This window comes from Bicyclus anynana, chromosome 20, assembly GCF_947172395.1.
Source record: "Bicyclus anynana chromosome 20, ilBicAnyn1.1, whole genome shotgun sequence".
NCBI classification, from domain to species: Eukaryota; Metazoa; Arthropoda; class Insecta; order Lepidoptera; family Nymphalidae; genus Bicyclus; species Bicyclus anynana.
In genome coordinates, this window is record NC_069102.1 from 10,265,247 (window position 1) to 10,286,000 (window position 20,754).

At 37.3% G+C, this 20,754-nt stretch overlaps 1 protein-coding gene across 2 annotated transcripts in view; it reads right to left on the reverse strand.

The window, feature by feature from the left end:
• Positions 1–20,754, reverse strand: part of LOC112058000 (synaptic vesicle membrane protein VAT-1 homolog-like) — a 59,471-nt gene that overhangs the window by 20,531 nt on the left and 18,186 nt on the right. For both annotated transcript variants that reach the window (XM_024098643.2, XM_024098642.2), the window contains exons 2-3: positions 7,344–7,473; positions 2,877–3,092 (exon numbers count right to left, since the gene is read on the reverse strand). In XM_024098643.2, coding sequence (XP_023954411.1) covers positions 2,877–3,092; positions 7,344–7,473 — 346 coding nt within the window. The remainder of the gene's footprint in view (positions 1–2,876; positions 3,093–7,343; positions 7,474–20,754) is intronic.

A 20,754-nucleotide genomic window follows, 5' to 3' on the forward strand; every position in this document is an offset into this window, starting at 1 on the left:
TATCAACCCATATTCGGCTCACTGCTGAGCACGAGTCTCCTCTCAGAATGAGAGGGGTTAGGACAATAGTCCACCACGCTGGCCCAATGTGGATTGGCACACGAAGAGAATTAGGTAAATTCTCAGGAAAGCAGGTTTCCTCACGATGTTTTTCCTTCACCGTTTGACACGTAATATTTTTTTTTAAATGCACACATGCCATTGACGATCAAGTATATACCCACGTTTCTGCAGTACCCACGGCTATAACTGATCGTCTGTTGGTCGCTGCGTGCTTGACGGCTCGTAAGTATGATAATTATTTATACTAAGTACTCGTAACTAGAGTGATAATTTGACGGCATCCGTGACGCAGAGATATGTGAGGTGGATTTACAAGACGGAGGTCCTGGGTTCGACCCCGGCTGGGTCGATTGAGGTTTTCTCAATTGGTACAGGTCTGGCTGCTGGAAGGCTTCGGCCGTAGCTATTTACCACCCTGCCGGCAAAGACGTCCGCCAAGCGATTTAGCATTCCGGTACGTTATCGTGTAGAAACCGAAACCGATATTTTCATCATCCTCTTAACAAGTTGGCCCGCTTCCATCTTAGATTGCATCATCACTTACCATCAGGTGAGATTGTAGACAAGCTAACTTGTAAAGTATAAAAAAATGTAATATATAGTACGTAGATAAAGAAAGTTTTCCTACTGCTTATGTGCTTTCTACACTAAATATCTACTTCGCCTACCTACTAACTTTAAATCCAGGTAAATAGATTTGCGGTTATCAAATCATTCTTGCAGGGTTTCGCTCGTATTTTGCAATTCAATCTAGTCCGTGTAACTGACACTGAGTAATGGCGGGCAACCGACTCCGGGAGCTGAATAGGTATTGGGTATAAAGCAATCACATTGCATTACCGCCTTCCGGAAATGTTGTTTTTAGATCAATGCAATCTTTTCCTTTATTACAAATCTATATTTTAAACTGCTAATTGGAACGTTGAAAACGTGATAGCCCAGATATTAAATCTGCCTTCGATTCGGAGCGCGTAGATTCGAATCCAGTCCAAGGCATGCACTACTTTTCAGTTGTGTGCATTTTAAAAAATTAAATATCACGTGTCTCAAACGGTGAAGGAAAAACTTCGTGAGGAAACCTGCATACCTGAGAATTTTCTTAATTCTCTTCGTGTGTCAATCCGCATTGGGCCAGCGTGGTGGACTTTAGGCCTCACCTCTCTCGTTCTGAGAGGAGACTCGTGCTCAACAGTGAGCCGAATATGGGTTGATAATGATGATGATGATGACATGGAGTTGCTGGATGCAAACGGCTCAAGACCGATCCAAGAGACATAGGCCAAATTTCAGATATTATGAAATTAAAATGCACATATCTGAATTTTGGCCCTCTCATTCTGAGAGGAGACTCGAGTTCAGCAGTGAGCCGAATATGGGTTGTTTGTGTTGAATATTTAAAAACACAAGATGCCATTTTTCTTGAATAATATTAAAAATTACTGATGCGACGCTTCGTGTCGTACTGACTCGAGAATGTATTCGTTTTTGTATTTGGCATTTCACGGGGCTACGACACCGTCGTTTTCCATCTATCTGCCTATTATTGATTAATCTGTGTCACTCTGTGTTGTTAAGGCACAAAGTTCCCTCAAGTAGTTACTCGTACCTCGAACTTCTTTTTAATGAAGGAAATACCGAGTATTTTTCTCTCCAGCAAATGTTTTAATTTTTAATTAGACGAGATTGTAGGAAAACAAGAATGTAATCTTGTCGGCGTCTAATTATTTAGTGGGCAGTCGGGCACTAGTTGTAGTTACCCAAGCTCGGCTCCCACGAGACCGGTTGTTGTTATCTGTTTTTTGCGTGGATAATAACTACATAGACACTCCATTATTAGTTTTGGAATTCATTGCCCGCTATATATTTTTTTTTTCAAGTATTAACTATTTTTCAACATGATCAATACTCCTCGCGTAAAGCTTTTGCTAGGAGTTGGTACATAGTCCAACGAGCGGGGATCAAACCCAGATCATAACTATCACAGATTGAAGTCCGGCATCTTTAACCGTGGAGCTACTGGGGTTTAAAAAGTAAATAAGTAAATTATAGAATTTTAATATAATATAAATCATCATTCTGATGATTTATATTATAATAAAATTATAATAAAAGGAGTGTTTTTATAGGTTATACAGAAATGTTTTTTGAAAGTTCCATACACAGATTCGTGGATGTGAATTATGAACACAGGGGTGGTGCAAGTGACTTAAGCCTTCATTCGCACGAACAGAAAACAGAACGGAAATAGCTTTTTATCAGACGTTAAAAAGCGTTTAAATATACATAGTATGCAGTTACATGAAGGTCTATTTCCAACGCAAAAAATTGAAAATGCAACACTGTTTGAAAAAAAAGCTAGTACATCCAAGAATGTCGAAATATAGAAAACAGCTTGACGTAGAAAGGCGAAATTTACAGGTAGTTTACAGTTAGTAGATGTCCGCTGAGAATGGATTTAGCAAAAGGGCAGTTACGGCGAGCGTGACAACTTATACCTGCTACCCTATACGTGAGAGAAAGGGAAACCAGACTGAATGGCGCCGTAACGCATTACGTTACGAAGCGGTAAACAAAATAAAAAACCTTGGCTGAGTTTGTTGTGGGCTCTTCTCGGACCAAGGCGCGTTTGGAACCCTCGTAACTTTAGTTTTAAGTTTTCGACTATTATTACCACCATTAAATTAAATTAAATTAAGACATAATCTTGACCTTTCAAAAGTGCTTGTAAACTAAGCCTAATTGAAATAAATAAATTTTGACTTTGACTTTGGTTAACCCTCCCAGGAGTTATCAATTCATAAAAATCGACTCACCACACCACCTCCAGCGGAGTGCACGAGGAGGCTCTTGCCGGGCGTCAGGTTCGCCATCTCGAAGAGCAGCAGATAGGCCACCACATAGTTGGTGGTGATCGCCACGGCGTCCAGAGCTGACATGCCCTCGGGCAAGGCGTAGACATACTGCGCAGGCACGGCGGCCAGCTCCGCCCAAGCGCGGTACTCGGGTAGGGCGACCACTTGGTCTCCAACCTGAGGAAAATGTAAGAGTTAGGACAGCAAAACAGCTTATTATAATTCTAATGTCACTGCCGTGATAGCCCAGTGGATATGACCCCTGCCTCCGATTCCGGTCCGGGGCATGCACCTCCAACTTTTCAGTTGTGTGCATTTTAAGAAATTAAATATCACGTGTCTCAAACGGTGAATGAAAACATCGTGAGGAGAATTCTCTTCGTGTGTGAAGTCTGCCAATCCGCATTGGGCGAGCGTGGTGGACTAATTGCCTTACCCCTCTCAGTCTGAGAGCTCAGCAGTGAACTGATTATGGGTTGATAATGATGATGATGAATGTCACTGCATCAAGCGAAAGCCAAGCTCCGCTTAGGCATGGTATTTAGGTAGCTAGGCGATTCAAAACTTGAGTTTCAATGTATTTTAAGTTCTCTAACCTATAGAATTTGGCACCCACTTAGATATCATTTCTTTTATTGGCAAAATTGATAATGACACACATTTAGTGATCTTGGATTTGGCTCCCATATTTACATTTGTGTTTTAACAGGATCTTAATTACGAAAAATCGTTTCAGAGATTTGGAAGATATGAGCTGATAAATAATAATACATAGGTACATATAGGTACTATGAATTATTAATAATCGAAAAACATAACCCTTCTTGCATTCTGTTAAAAATAAACAATCATGAGAAATTTAGAAGTCGTTCTGTGTCTTTGGTACCTGCTCCCTTTGGATAAGGTAGATAATACAGTAGAAGGTATTGAAAAACTTGACTAAGTAGTTACTGAAATACCTAAATTACTATTAAATAAAAAACAAACAAGTAATACCAATTTTTAGTGAACAGGTAGTTACGATGCCTTCACAGAATTAAGTGCAAAGTTACAGTTTGCTAAAAGATTTTATTATTAGCTTAACTTCTACTAAGCGCATTACTTAGTTCGTGGCTTTGTTCTAAGGCAAATATTACTTAAGTCACTTATGCTATTGTTAGCTATTTCCTAAGAAGCATTACCTGGACTTGGGTTCGCTAGGTAGCGAAGGTATTACAAGGTAATATTATCGTTTTAAATGCAAGCAGTTTAAAGAAATCCTATTTGCAACATGCTCAATATATACTAGTAAGCTACTTATTGAAATCTCGATCCATTGAGTTACTACTAACAGTGACGTAGCGTGCCTTGAACGGGCCCTGTATCAACTTAGTTGCGGGCCCAAATGAAGGGTAAATATTTCACACAAAAGAAACAAAAATGCTCGCTGAAAATAAATATGACAGTATTTACCTACGAGTATGTAGGTTATTTACAAATTTTGGGCGCATGCTAACTTGAGAAAGCAAAGATTACTTTTGTCTTCTCTAAAGTGAAAAAAAACACAAATACAGTCTTTTTTGTGTTTTTCTTCGGGAAACACCAGATTAGGAGAGATTGTGGATTTAATTTTACGTTAATTTAATAATTTTTGTTTCACTCATCAGGGGGCCCCTGTACACCGAAGGCCCCATATCATTGATACGACTGATACGGCAGAAGGTACGCCCCTGAGTCCACTACCAACGTTTAGTTTACTGATTAAAGTGTTTGGTGTAGCACTAAAACATTATTTAAGCTACTCATAGTATTAAAATATTCGTGGACCGTTTTCTGCGACCGTACGAAAATGTCGTAAGCGCCATGAATTACGTGACGCTTATGCGTTTCGCTGAAAATTGTAAGCTAGCAAGAAAGTATGAAGTACGGCGATATCGCCGCAGTTGAACGGAACATAGTAGTGATGAGTGGTGTCTTCTCTAGAACGTAGTAACTCAATGTCGTGAACACCTTCGCAGTAATGCCGTGACAGACTCAGTGGTAGGTAAGCCGAGTTGGGCGGGGCATTTCAATCAAGCAGACAGGTCAATAGAACTTTCGATCCATCATTTTTTGTATGACAAAAGCTGTCTCTAAGTTGGACTCAATTATGTTTATGAAATATGATAAACATATTATTATAAAACTTCTATGAGAGGTTTAACAAGCTGTTTTGAGTCATTCAAAACATCATAGTTACTAGAATATGATATTGATATAAATATGAAGAATAAGAATATACGAATATGAAAAACAATATGATATACATATAAAGAATATGAAAACGAAAAAGAATATTATATAAATATGAAGGCTGTAAGTTTGTCAAGCCTATGCTCGCAGGATCTTAGTTCATACTGAGAATATATCCACCACCACCTTCGCCTTCGGGGGCATGCACCTTCAACTTATCAGTTATGTGTGTTTTAGGAAATTAAATATCACGTGTCTCTAATGGAGAAGAATTAAACTATTTTTAATTCTCTACGTATGTGAAGTCAACCAATTTATTGGGCCAGTGTAGTGGACTATCATAATTCCCTCTCAATCTGAGAGGAAACTCGTCAACAGTTAGACGAACATGGGTTCGTTATGATGATGATGATGATGATGATGATGATGATGATGATGATGATGATGATGATGATGATGATGACGATGACGATGACGATGATGATGATGATGTAGATGATGATGACGATAATTATAACACTAATCTGACTTAAAATTTAGACGAGTCTTCAAAGTTAAGATTCTTTATCTATACTAATATTATAAAGAGGTAAAGTTTGTAAGTTTGTAAGTTTGTCACATTTTTTAAATGGGGTAATCTTCGGAACTACTGGTCCGATTTTAAAAATTCTTTCACCAGTAGAATGCTACATTATCGGGGAGTGCTATAGGCTATATTTTATATTGGTATCATATATATTAGCCGAGTTATCACAGTTTTTGTCATACAGGTCGGACTGAAAATCCTCTTAAACAGACTTATTCGCATGCGCTGCCTTAACTATTGTGTAAAATTGAATTTAATGTATGGAGACTTTATGTATCTTTAAAAGTTCTACAAAAAAGTCCGCGACACCATATATCTATCTTCTATGTATTAGCAGATATAGTACCTTTTGTGTTTTAAAAATTATTAATTTTATATACTTAGGTTTACGTCATTATTTATACAACTAAACTTTAATCCTTATTAAAATAAATTATTTAATAATCACAAGGATATTATGGAGATAAGATTTGCCCTTTACAGTATGTTAATTACTTTAATAGTTTCGGAGATAATACAAAATTTCTAAAAGACGCAGAAATTCCGCTATATGACGCCCGGCGCTTTCATTTACGTAGTTCCCGTTCCCGTATGAATATGGGGATCAAACATAGCCTATGACACTCGCAAATAACGTAGCTTTCTATTGGTAAAACAATTTTCCAAATTGGTCCAGTAGATCCAGAGATTACCTCCTACAACCACACAAACTTTACCTCTTTATATTATTAGCATAGAAGTCTCTATTTCTCTTGGTCATACCACCACTCTCGAAGGACTGGACCGATTTTGCTAGGGGTAGGAGTAAGATAGAGAAGTTACAGGGTAGGGTAGGGTACGGGTAGGGAAGCGTAGGGGTAGGGTAGGTTTAGGGCCGGGTTTAGGGTAGTGGTAGGGTAGAGGTACGGGTAGGATAGGGAAGTGGTAGGGTAAGGGTAGGATAGGCGTGAGATAGGGGTAGGAAAGGGATAGGGTACGGGGAGGGTAGGGGTAAGATGGTGGTAGGGTGTAGGTAAGGTAGGGGTAGGTTTGGGGTAGGGGTAGGGTAGATGTAGGGGTTGGGTAGGGTAGGGTTGGGGTAGTGGTAGGGTAGGGGTAGGATAGGGTAGGGGTAGTAGTAAAGTTGACATCGAAATTTACGCGGACGAAGTCGCGGGCGTCCGCTAGTATGGCTATAAATAAACGGCCTAGTTTATCAAGACAATACATAACATTATCTCCTCAGCTAGCAAATCCACTCTTTTTAATGGACTTCCGTTGTATGCAAGATTCTTGCGCTAGAATTCGATACGCTTCCGTCTTCTCGATCTTGTCTAAGTTAACAGTACTGTATTTGTCCGTGTATTTTAGACTCGCATTTGACTACATGCCTCATGAAGAGAAATGAGATCCAAGTTGGATCCTGCGTAAATTGTCTTAAATTTGTTAAAATTATAAATACACAGACGGAGAAAGAGCATTCGACACACTTTTGCTATAAGAATAAGAAGATGCAAAAACAGTTTTCCAAAACCTGGATAACTACTGAAAGGGACTTGGTCTATAATACTTACAAGTCTTCTAATAGGCAAGACAGTTAAATTAATGATTGGATTACAACACAAATAACAAAAATAGAATAGTTTTCTTACCTTGAAATTGGTGACACCTTCGCCAACCTGCTCGATCTCTCCAGCGCATTCAAAGCCGAGGATGAAGGGGGTCTTGGGGGGAGAGTCGATGGCTCCCTGCCGCACGATCAAGTCTTGGAAGTTGAGACCGCTGCAAAGAAAAAAATATTTGTAGAAAAATAGACAAGACACACTTGCTTTGGCAATTATAATATTACTCGTATAGTATTAGTATGGCTATCAACGCTACAATTAAAACAACATTGATTAACGTTTCAGTACATATGAAGGATGTGACAGCAATTGTATTTACCTACATCAAACATGGAAAGAAACATGTTTAAACTATGTTCTATCATTTATAAATCTATACTAATATTAAAGTAAAGTTTGTAGTATTCTAGGGCGTAATCTCTGGAACTACTGAACAGATTAAGAATTTTTTTATTACAAGAAAGCCTATATTTTATCTCCGTATCCTCACAGATGAAACCGCGAGGCATCGGGTATTCGTCTATAAAATTTGCTAAATTTTTCAGATTTGACTGAGAGTCTTCATCATTAACTATACTCTTAGATAAAGGTAAATTTTAGAAATTCCTGAATCTTAGAACCTTTAAACACTTTAGAAATAAAGACATAGGAAGTTAGATTTCGAAATCTTTTCTAATCTATACTTCAATACTAATACACAAAGCTGACATCATCATACATCTCGGGAACTACTAGTCCGATTTGAAAAATCTTTCAGTGTTAGATAGCCCATTTATCGAGGAAGGCTATAGGCTATATATTATCCCCGCAATCTTACGTAAACGAGAACCACGCGGGTGAAACCGCGCGGCGTCAGCTAGTATCTAGATAATAATTGTACATTATGTTTAAATAAAAAGAATATCGATAAACCGAAACAGAAACAAGAGATTAATGTCAATCTGATCACCCATATCAAGTCGGCCAGTAAAATATATATCCCATTAGTCATCACACTGCGTGATAAGGATCTCGTTACCATTTAATAAAACTGGGAGCCTAATTAATGTAGTGAGGCGAAGGAATGCGGCAGCCATTTGTTATTGTCCGGTACACGGCCGGCATAAAGACACCACATTTAAATATTGAAGCATGTCCATACATTACACATGGCCGGGTGTCCGTCAATCATCGATCGTCAAACCAGAACACTCCACGACACCTGCCCGTTACAGAACCCAACGATAAAAATCTATACTCACTTTCTGAATACTAATTTGATCAAGTAAGAAATCCAATCAAAGAGTTCATATTTTAGTTTACCTAATTTTATATTAATAAGTTTGAGGATCTAACTTACGAAGTATTAAAGTACAAAAAGACAAAAAAAAAATTACGATACAAGTATTTTAATCTATAGTGTTACAAGTTAAACAATTTCATTGATGTTTCTTTCTTCTCTTTTGTTCTTGTATTCAGTATTTTGATTAGTATTTATCTATTTATTTATCATTTAATATCCATCTAGTTAATTAGCTCTGTTGTATTAATCTGATCTATAAATAAATTTATTCTGCGTATAAAAAATATGGTTATCGAATCCAATGACGTCCTTTGATGTTTTAATCAAGAGAATAAACATGTTTCCATACAGTTAATATAATTTATACAAATAATTACAAATGCTATAAATGAAATATGTGAATAAGTAAATATAATTTATATGTTAAACAATCACAGTTATTAAAGCATTGTTGTGGTTTCATACAAAGGTAGGTAAAATAATTAAAACTCGAGAAAACAACAAAACTTAAAATTATATATTGGTCGTCCAGAAAACAAAGGCTTGGGAAAACTTAATGTAGATAACTTTGAAATTAACCTCAAATCCAACGATTAAAATAAAATATTATAATATATAGTTACCATTCTATAAAATTGTTTCAGTTATAGCAATTTCAGGACTAAAAGAATTCCGAGTACCATTTCACTTACTTAAAGCATCGTCTTACTCGTGGATCTTTTAAACTACGCAATAGTTTTGAATATAGATCAAAGAGGACGCTATAGTTCAATAAAGAATTTCATGGCTTAAAGCTTAGACGCGGACGAACTCTCAGGCGTCCGCTAGATTCGATATTGTCACTGCACCTTATCAAGATCTTAACAACATTATTTCATTGAACTGACTCGACTCATGACTGTTCTGCCGATATCGAAAATCTCAAGTTGCTTAAAATATCTAATGGTTCTAGTTTAACTCATGTGTTCATAATACGCGGTTTAGATTTACGAATTTAGCATGTTTTAGCACCTCCTGTACCAAAACACATCGCGTGCCTTGTGTATGAATCATAATAATTGGCTGCACGTTACGAAGCGGGCGCAAATATGTGTAATTATTGTACCAACGTGGGACGTGCTCGGCGTTGCAAACCGCGTGTGCTAATGTAATCGATAGGCTGCGATTGTGTCTTCACCATTGTAAGTATAATAAGATTTTGTATAATTAATGAGATCTATTAGTAGATGCTTCGATAGAACTGCCTCTTTGATCCAGTGGTTTATCTATGTGGGCACATCTTATGAGTGAGCACAAGGTTCTGGGTCGGTATGATTTTTCATCTTGGATAGGCTTGCGCTTGACTACAATCATGCCCGATGGTAAGCAATGATGAAGTCTACGGTTGCCTTGAAGATGCCTATTCACTGCTGAAACTCCTGTCTATACAGTAGATGTCTTGAGGGTGCACAAATTGTAGGTGTCAGGAAACACAGACGCCGGAAAGACATTCCACATCTTAGCAGTTCTAATTAGAAACGTTGACGCAAAACGTTTCGTGCAGGTTGACTAAACGTCGACAACAAAGGGATGCCATTTTTCACCTCTCGCTGTTCTGTGGTAGAATGGGAATGGAGGAACAAGATTATAAAGTTTCTGTGCAGATTCTCCGAGTATATCCGGTAAAAAACCGATAAACAGGAGACGTTGCATGATGTATTCATTTTGAAGTCTTGTTTCTTTCAAGAATTTCTTGCAATAATGCTTAGCGCGGAGTTGAAAATTTGGTTTTATTACACCCTTTTGCTTCGGAAAGAACGCTAAGCCGTCGGCTCCAGTCCATCCATTACTATTATCACCTGATGGTGTTAGTCAGTCTGCCAACCCGGAGTATCATGGTAGATCTAAGCCCCAAACCCCCGTCCTATAGTGAGCAAGGCGGCCGTTTAATGACCAATGATAATGGCTACAACATACTGTAACATCTGCTGCTTAGAGGTTATAAAAAGCAAAACATGATTTATTTTCGCCGACAATTTCCGACTCCTCGATCTACTCACGTATCGTCTATGCCTAAAAACTTAGATCAATCCCTAATAAATGATCAACACAGAACACATAAGTGATTTCCTTGAATCAGGAAGAGGGATTATCGCAAAAACGCAAAATCACTGTCATTTAAAGTAGTAGTCCACTTTTTAAATTAATCAACGAGATACATAATTACTCTGCTGGTGATAACCGGTTGTGAAATCGTTTATCTAAGTTATTATCTTTATCGTCAGCAGGTTTTTATTTATTTATTCAATTACAAGTTAATAACACCTATTTGATTTGGATTTCACCAGATTTATCATTAGGTAGGTATTATTTGCAGTTTATGGGGTTATGGAATCTCTTTATATAATATCTACTAGAAATTTAAAAAAACTTACAAAGTTTTCTAAAAAAGAAAGATCTTATACATTTTAATGACCTAGGTAAAAGGTAAAACGACCGCAACAACAAAAAGCACTTATCTAACTAAAAATAACTTTCAGACGAGGAAGTGCGATTCTTTAACCAAAACAGCACTAAAAATAACCACATTAAAGTGAGGGAACAAAAAATAAACAAAGGAGTAAACTGCATACCACCGACGGGAAAAAATTCACGGGGAAAATATTGCGAGCCAAATAAGAAAATGTTGTTAAAACTTTTTCAAAGAAATCCTTAATTTTCAGACTAACAAGAAGAGAATCAGAACGATTTATTAAATTCTTTATGCAATTTTTTATTGGATAAATAATTTTAATAGTTCAGTTCTTAGCTAAATCAGACACTCTTCGAGCGGTGGTGAATATGTGCCTGAAGACATTATTGTCATTAATCAGAATTTGTTGTAGGTAACGTTCAATTTCGAAAAATATGTTATTCACAAATCTGGCAACTTGAGAAAATATAGGTAACGTTAAATTTTGTATATTAGTTAGTTCAGAAATCTAGAAACCTGAGAAAAGAGGTAGATATACTTGGATATACCTAAGGAGCTGATGTTATCTATAGCAGACACAATACACGAGAACGCTACAAAATTCGCACAACCAAGGCACTAAACAATGAATGAACGTGAATCACACTTGCTACAAAAATATTATATATCTATTTAAATGAAGTTTATCTGAAATAAATGAATCAGGATTCAGAAACTGTCGCAGAGACAGAAAGGACAGAACATAAAGCGAACGTAAAAACCTTGGATATTCATTTGAAAAATTTAGAAACTGATCAAAGTTAGATATGATTCTCGAAAATATGATGCTGATATTTATCTATAGCAGACACAAGACTGAATCAAGAATGAATCAAGTATTAATCATCACATTTTATTCTAAAATACAAACTGAGCAAAATTTTATTTGATTGTTGAAAATTAGGAATTTATACAAGTGAACAGAAGAAAAAATCGCATAATAAAGACACAGAATGAATGAACGTGAATCACACTTACTACAAAAATGTTATTTATCTATTAAAATGACCTTTATCCGAAATGAATGAATCACGGTGCTCGGTCTTATTGTTTACAATTTTGTTATTTGCTTGATTCATTCGAGGGGACGCTTTGGTAGCTTCAGGGAGTGGTCTCCCCTCGGACTGACGTCCCTTCGACAATAGGGTTGTCATTTCCGTGTTTTAATGCAGGAAATTAACTTGCATAAATTAAGAGCGACACTCGTTGTAAATGCGTAAAATAACCAACTGAATAGCAAATAGGAAGTGACAATAAGTGGGTTTTAAAATTACGGGTCTAGATAATTGCATTTACTAAAAATTTCATTATGTAAACGAAATTAGCAAACGTGTTGCTAATACAGAGAGATAATAATTTGTGTTTCAAGTGATAAAAACCAAAAAAAATAATAATAAAGTATTATTTTAAGAATTATAGAAGGAAGGATAAGCTAAATCAATGCCGTTTCTGATGTTTGAAAAAAAAATGTAATATTTACCAACTTTTTCATCTATTTATATATTACGAATCATTTGTTCGAATAACACTACGCTCATAGTTTTTCGTAATTATTAAAAAAATAAAGCAATCGTGAGTATTATTCATATTAATTTATTATGAAACACGGCTAAATCTCACGTAGTAAACTGCAGTTTGGATCGTGCCGCGTTGCAAGAACCAGCTCATGACTAAGGGCCCGTATGGGTCCGTATGAGCTCGGTAGTTGGGTAGCCGAGCATACTCCGACGTTGTATCACCCAACCCAAAATATTGAATACAGGTTGTATTCAATATTTCAAGTAGATAGGCAACCCTACAATAGTATTAACGTAAGCCCTTTATAATGGTGAATAATTACGGTTTACAAAGTCTCTCGTCGCGTCGCCTGTCGCGATGTCTGATAACGAATGGCTTGCACCCGCATGCTTTTTATTGGCTAAATTGGATGAGTAGATTTATACATAGTTTAATCGTCCACTAGCAACAGCTTGCAACCTCATCTTTCACAGTAAGTTCTAGAATATTAATCAAACGTGGTGTATTACCAACGTATTTATTTATTTATCTAACTACATCATCATCATCATTATTAGCTGATGGATGTCCAGTGCTGGACATATGCCTCTTACATGGACCTCCAAGCACAACGGTCTCGAGCCACCAGCAGTCTAACTACAACACCTGTAATATTACCAATATTACTTAACAGAACAGTAGAATACCCAGTAGGTAATTAGAATCCTTTATCCGTTAGGACATTCTTAAATACAGTAAGTAATAAATTTCAATTTGCTCATGCATATTTCTTTTTAATTGAAATAGGATATGCTATTGTATGTACAATACAAAGTTTATTTAAACATCTTATATTGTGGGTATAGACAAGCTATCCTTTATTATCAGCAATCGGTGAGGGACTCAAATTGCCGTGAGCCGGAATGTTAAGCCGAGATAATCTCTCACACTGGGCTCGTTTGCTCGCATTGAATTTTCCACGCACGCTACCTGACCGTTTACACAACAATCCGAGTGGCTTCCTTTCACATCAATAGCACGTAATATGCGAGCAGGTAAAAAAGATTACATTAATTTGAGAACTGTGAAATAGATTGAGTCCTTTTTGAACTAACTTCCTTTAAACTTTTCTAGGTGCGCTCATGTATACACCTTATCAGTGGTGCCTTTAGTTATTTCAATAAAGCAATGTTTTATTAAACACTAGCTGACGCCGCGTGGTTTCACCAGCGTGGTTCCCGTTCTTGAAGGAATACGGGGATAATATATAGCCTTCCTCAATAAATGGGCTAACTAACACTTAAAGAATTTTTCAAATCGGACCTGTCCTGTTCAAGCAAAAAAAAAAACAAACAAATAAACTCTTCAGCTTCTAATATTAGTATAGATTACATTACCGATATTTCTTTTTTTCCTACAACTGAACGACAAACTTGTACTAGGTGTGGGCATGCCAATAGTCGCACTGGATTAATGCCACTTGAGAGTGAGGATCAATCCGTTCCTCCAATCCCACACCAACACCTCCAACCGATCACAATCCCTTGAAATAAGTCCTGCAGCTGATGCGCTTTGGCCTGTGCTTTAAGTGCTGAGTGTCTTATGTGCCTATATATTCATAATAATAAACCAATTCATATTATACAGAAATTCTGCTTCGCATGACAAGCAAGGTCGTATTAATTTCACGAACGCTATCATGAACCTGAATATAATTTGTATATTTTGTGATCTTTGTGAAGCGTTCGGTGCATCTTTACCATTTTACGTATTGTCTTTTATATTAATTAATAAAACAAGTTCACTTAATAAATATGAAATAATAAAATAAAAATTGTTTCACAACTTGCAAACTAGTTAGGTATAACCACAGAACAGAGATCGCTAAAAGCTAACGCTTTGGTATAACTACATATAGGGGAGTAACACAAGGGTCATTTCACGTTACAGAATATCTTTTGTGTTATAAACCAAAAACATATAATAATTAATAATTATAATACAAGTTGATAGTAGTGAAGTTAAATTTCACTTTCTTATGTATTTGAGTTTACTGGAGTTCACCGATAATTTTAATGTGTGGTGTTTTAACTGTAGACATTTGCGTGTTAACTAAGTCCTTACAAGGCCTTGCGATAAAACCCCGTGACTCAGAGAAACACTAAACCTGCCTACATAACAATTATAATTTCGGAAATGGCAACCCTGTACTCCTTTGGTAATCTTAATTACCGCCACAATTTTTACCGGCGACTAATAAATTAAATAAAGGGTTTCAAGATTAGGTAAAATTACCTAAGTTACTTCTTATAATATAAATCTTTAGAAATTCGTGAATAGAATAGAATTTCAGAAAAATAAATGAATGTTCATATTTCGTAGGGGTGAACGCGGAGTGATATATAGTAGTAAAGGTAGAAAATGATATAGGTATTGTACACATGTCTCTTCTAAGATACATGGATATAGTATTAAAACCCACTACACTGATACACATCGGCGTAACTGTACCTAATCAAATTATAACCCTGGTCGAAACCACTGACGGTATTCACTTATTCAGTTTAAACCGATTACAAGTTACAACCCTAGCAAAGCGTTAATGCGATTTAATGCATTATGAAGAATTTCTATTCACGCAATTCAAATACCTTTCCGGTTTATTAAGCATCGCCGAATGATACGCGAAGAATAACAATTATGAATACATTATTTAGAGGTTCGCGCCACCCGCTTTGATCTGCGACATAAAAATTAATATTTACATCATTTACATACGAGCTATTTTGAATTATTTTGAGCAGTTTTGAGTTTATTTTATAGTGTATCTTGAGTTATTTTTAACAGTTTTTGATTATTCTTTTTAATTGTGCCTTCGGGTGGTTTGAGCGAATGTATAGGGCCTGCAGAGTTAAGCCCAAAGGCACAGAATAATAGTACGTAGCTAGTACAAGCAACAAGAACTAGAAGGACTGAAACCATAACTCCTGTTTGGTATTCTTAGCACGTTTCGGAATAGGGACGTTAATACATAGCTTACAAAGAAATGAGTGAGTACCCAAATTCCGAGTAATTTTTAATAAGGATACCTACAGACAAATAAGAACTAGTAGAACATAGGGAGAAGGCCGGATAAAACAGACGGTGTTTTTAAGGGGATCCTCTTTCTCCTTAATTATTTCTCAGTTGTAATACAACGCAGTCTTGTAAAATATTAACAAATCACTGAACAAACAAAATTTCAATTTGGAACATGCATGCATAAATGTTGTAAACACTAAAACCATAACTCCTGTTTGGTATTCTTAGCACGTTTCGGAATAGGGACGTTAGTACATAGCTTACAAATGAATGAGTGAGCACCCCGATTCCGAGTAATTTAAAATTGCATGGGGTTAGTGTCGGCTCGGTGGCGCGACCTGCCGGCGACGGACGACGTCGGGGCGCCTCATGCCTCATACTTAATAGCTGCAACCTCACGCGATCATGGATAGGTAAAACTTTATCATTATCAGCTTATTATAATGGTCAGATGCAAGTGTCATTCATCAATAACAACCGATATTCGGCTTGCACGAATATCTTTGCGGAATGAAAAGGGTTAGGCTAATAATCCACCACGCTGGCCCAATGCGTATTAGCAGACTTCACACATATTGTAGCCAATTAAGAAAACTCTCAGGTATGCAGATATTCTCACGATGTTTTCCTTCACCGTTTCTTAAAATGCACACACACACATGACTGAAAAGTTGGAGGTGCGTGCCCCGGTCCGAATTCGAACAAACGCCCGCCGAATCGAAGGCAAATGTCATAACCACTCTGTGCTATCACGGCTCTCGAATACAGTTGTGATCTGTAGATATTATAATAACCATTTCAGTAAAGGAGAAGTTTTTGATCTTAGACCACACTGCTTCTATGCGGATTCGCCAATCCGCATGGAAGGTGCATAGAAGGTATCCGCGGGTTTAAAAGTTGATAATTCTTACTCTATAGCAGCAGCAGCTATCAGTTTACTATCTATTATTATCAGCCGATCAATTCATTGACCAGCAACAAGTGCTTTGAAATGTTGGTGATAAAACCTAGGGTATAGATTGAACTTGAGAATACATGGCTTAAAGTTCAACGCATTAGGACAACCACCAACGTCCCAACTCTGAGTCGCTCTAGAGAGTTTCTTCTCAGCCTCAATACTTCAGTATTCGAACCCAAAACCTCGCGATCCAAAGCCGTATAAACTAACTCCTAGACCAACGAGACATAACATGGGGTTACGCGACTATGGCGCGACTAGCTGACGACGAAGCGTCAGGGCGCCTAGTACATAGTAAATAGGTACTTCCTAATAGCTTTAAGCTCACGCGATCGGCTGGCTAGGTACTCATACCCTAACCATTAATAAACTGGGTATAACCACGACTAAAATTGATGTTAACGAACTCGGACAATCGATGTCTGCTACACGGTGATTGTTTTTTTTTCAGTCGCCCATTGTTAATTCTACGCGGTAGCGATGTGCATTGTGACGTCATCAGTAGCCTGTTTTAATGACCCACTACAGGGCACAAGCCTCCTTTCAACTAAAAGAGAAAGAGAGCTTGGAGCTAAGGCTCGCCAAGCAACTCCTTACTCAATTGTCAGGAGGTTGGTCTCTGGAACGATCAGTATCAGATGAAAAGTTGGAAGTGCATGCCCCGGACCGGATTCGAACCTACGTCCTCCGAATCGAAGGCAGAGGTCATATCCACTGGGCTATCATATTGACAACATATATTGCGTCATTTTGGTAGGGCTTGATGTCAGCTATCATCCTGTAGAGTATGTTGCAATATTTACGTTACACCCTGTATAAATGCGGAAGGTTACTCATCACGATATCTCAAAAACCGTTTGACGTACAAAGTTGAAATTTGGTAGGGAGGTCGTTTATAGGTAGTAGACGTCCGCTAATAACAGATTTTGCGAGAGGGCCGGATTAAGGAGGTCTAGGGGTGGACGAAGTCGCGGCCGTCCACTAGTACTTAAACAAATGTGTACTTTCTAAAACAAAATAAAAGTACATGCCAATCAAATAATTATTTTTATGCTACAATTTTCCTCTCACACATTCTAGATTTCATAAACAAAGCGTATTATCGCAGTATTTTTTATTTTGCCGCTTTTGTAATTATTTATTTGCATTGCTGCTAATGAGTCACTAGTGCTAATTACTTAGTATGTACAAGTGATATGCAGTTTGTTTTATTATACATATAATGTCCCAACAAAACGAATAAACAATAGGAGCTATAAAGCTAATAGAGCTAGCTGTATAATGGTCGTAGTGCGTATTTCGAGCTTTATAACAGTGTTATATAAGTCGCATAACATTTTAACTTTACTCTTTAGTAACATCAACTCGCAACATCTTAAACATGTCTAGTAATATCATCACCATCATCATTAACAGCCGATGGACGTCCACTGCTGGACATAGGCCTCTTGCATGGACTCCGCGAGCATCCAGCGGTTCCCTGTAACTCGCTTGATGTTGACTCAGCCCTCCTAGTGGGCGGGTCGACCAACACTGCTCTTTCCGGTGCGGGGTCGCCATTCCAGCACCATCGGCTTTTCCAACTATGTGGCCTGCCCATTGCCACTTCAGCTTCGCGACTCGCTGAGCTATATCAGTGACTTTGGTTCTTCTACGGATCTCCTCATTTCTCATTCGATCACGCAGAGAAACCCCAAGCAATGCTTGCTCCATCCTGCTGCTGCGACTGCATCCATAATCCAGCCCAATCGCAAAATCCGTAAAAAAAATTAAATCCGGTTCTCTATTACTCGTATCTATAAACTGCCCTGCTAAATTTCATCTTTGTACGTCGAGCGGTTTTGAGATTTCGTGATGAATGTAATTAATCCTCCTTCTTCAATCTCAATCTATCTCTGTACCTAACTAAATTCATCAACAATGGTCTACCAATTGAGACTTCAGAAGAATAAAATTTGAAAGTCAGTCCGTATTTGTATAATCTACCAGTAGGTACTTAACACAGACAAGTATAAATGACATGCTAAAACACTCAATATACATAAAAAGGGAAAGGTATTAAATATTCTAAAAGAGGCACCGGAAAATCCACAAACATCGCCGCTAGTACATGGCCAATCGATAGCAGAGTCTGCTTAGCTGTATCTACTTAGATATACATTTGCACTTCGCAAGTCCCAACCCTCCCTTTACGCGTAAATTCGACATGAAAATTACATTTCGCTCCTTTTAGCTGTATATTTTTGTTGCCTTTGACCCGAACACCGAATTTTGTATTACTTTTTTTTTATAAAGGACATTAGCAATGTTTTTTTTTACTTGAGTAATATTTTTTCCCGTTGGTTCAATGGTTACCGATCCCAGGCCACATAGCCATAGGAGTTCGTTTCGCCAGGTCTGGGTCTTCAGGATTCGATCCTTGGCCGGCCCCATGACATATTTGGTTTCTCTTTCTTCCATATTCTTAGCCCAGTAAGCCTAGCATGCGACCAACGACATCTCGTGAAGATTAACTGACAAAATGTCGACCAATGACGGTGGACCAGTTAGCATTTTTTTTTGTCCCAACGCAATGACATATATAGCGACATTTCAGGTTGCGCGCCTATTGGGTGATGGCATTTGTATATTTCTCTTCACGAGATAAGTACGTCTTTTAATAGCTTTACAAAGCATTTCTATCATATATCACTAATCTGTGCTTACAATACACTACCTCGGTTGTAGGTAGTTATATGAAAACACTTAAAATCCCATAGACAATAGGTGCCAACAGCTTAGCAAGCCATAAGCCATAGACAAGCGTCATTATAATGCGACGTACGAGTAATACACTTGACTCTCTTCCGTTCGGCGCTCGTGTTCAAAGTCGCAGACGTGCTTACACTCGGGAAAGTACTTCGAACTATCTCTGCATTTCCACAGACTATAAATCGTATGAATGCAATGCAAGAGCGGATTTGCATGTCTGGGATGAAATGAACTTTGATATATGCGTTTTACAAACTTTTCGTTTTTAAAAAGCTTGGTTTACGTTTTACCGATGCTATACTATTATTTTCTGGTAAATAGTGTTTTCGTTATATATGCATATTTACCTACTTAATAAGAATATGTTTCCAAATTACTTCTTTTTTTTCTTTTATATAATTGAGTGTAATTGCAACTATAGCTTGACGTTCCGAATGCATTTCCCTAGTTTTATGCTAGTTGCTATATTTAGTTTCTACTTGCTTATATCCTGTGCGGGTATGTTAGTAATGAGACTAATTGGATCCAATTTAAAAATCAGAAAATCGTCACCGGCGAAATAGTTTCCCCTCCTAGTCATGTCCTGGGATGATTAAAAATGCCGACAGAGTTTGTCATTCATACAGTCTGCTAACCGGAAGTCCATTAAGATGGTCAATTGATTTAATAAAATCAACTCTAAGTATGTACGATCAGGTATGACAAGACCCAAGAATCATACGTGTGGAATTCGGAGTTTATTAGGGTTCCGTAGTCCACAAGGAAACCTTATAGTTTCGCTATGTCCGTCTGTCCGTCCGTCTGTCCGCGGTTTAGGTTTAGCGCAGAGACTATTACCTACTACCAGAAAGCTGTAATTTGGTATAAGCTGTAATGTAGATAACATTAAAAATGTGAAGGTCGTAAAATAAAATCTTGCAAAATATTTTTTACAGTAGGTAAGTACATATAAAGTGGGGATGATTTTTCTTCTCGTTTATCTCATAGTGTGGCATATCGTTGGATAGATCTTTGAAATATATGATGGTTCTTTTACATTATCAATTACACCATTCTCCGATTTAAGGATCTGTTTCTATAATATTAGGGTTTAGCTAATTTTTATGAGTCAAGTGTCCTCACCCTATAACGCTTGTTATGGATAAGTGAAAAATTTCACAGAAGTGGGATAATAAAATTAGAAGCAAAACTATAACAGCCTAAGTAGCCATTGCCATTTAAAGAGTCGTCTATCGTCGGTGGGGGTATCGTTATCGCTAGTTTTATGCATTAAATAAGGGTTTAAAGTACTATTTTTTTTTTCAATAAATAAAAATCAATCAATCCACGAAATACGAGTATAAATTACCTCGATAATTATTTAGTTTGTCCATCTTAA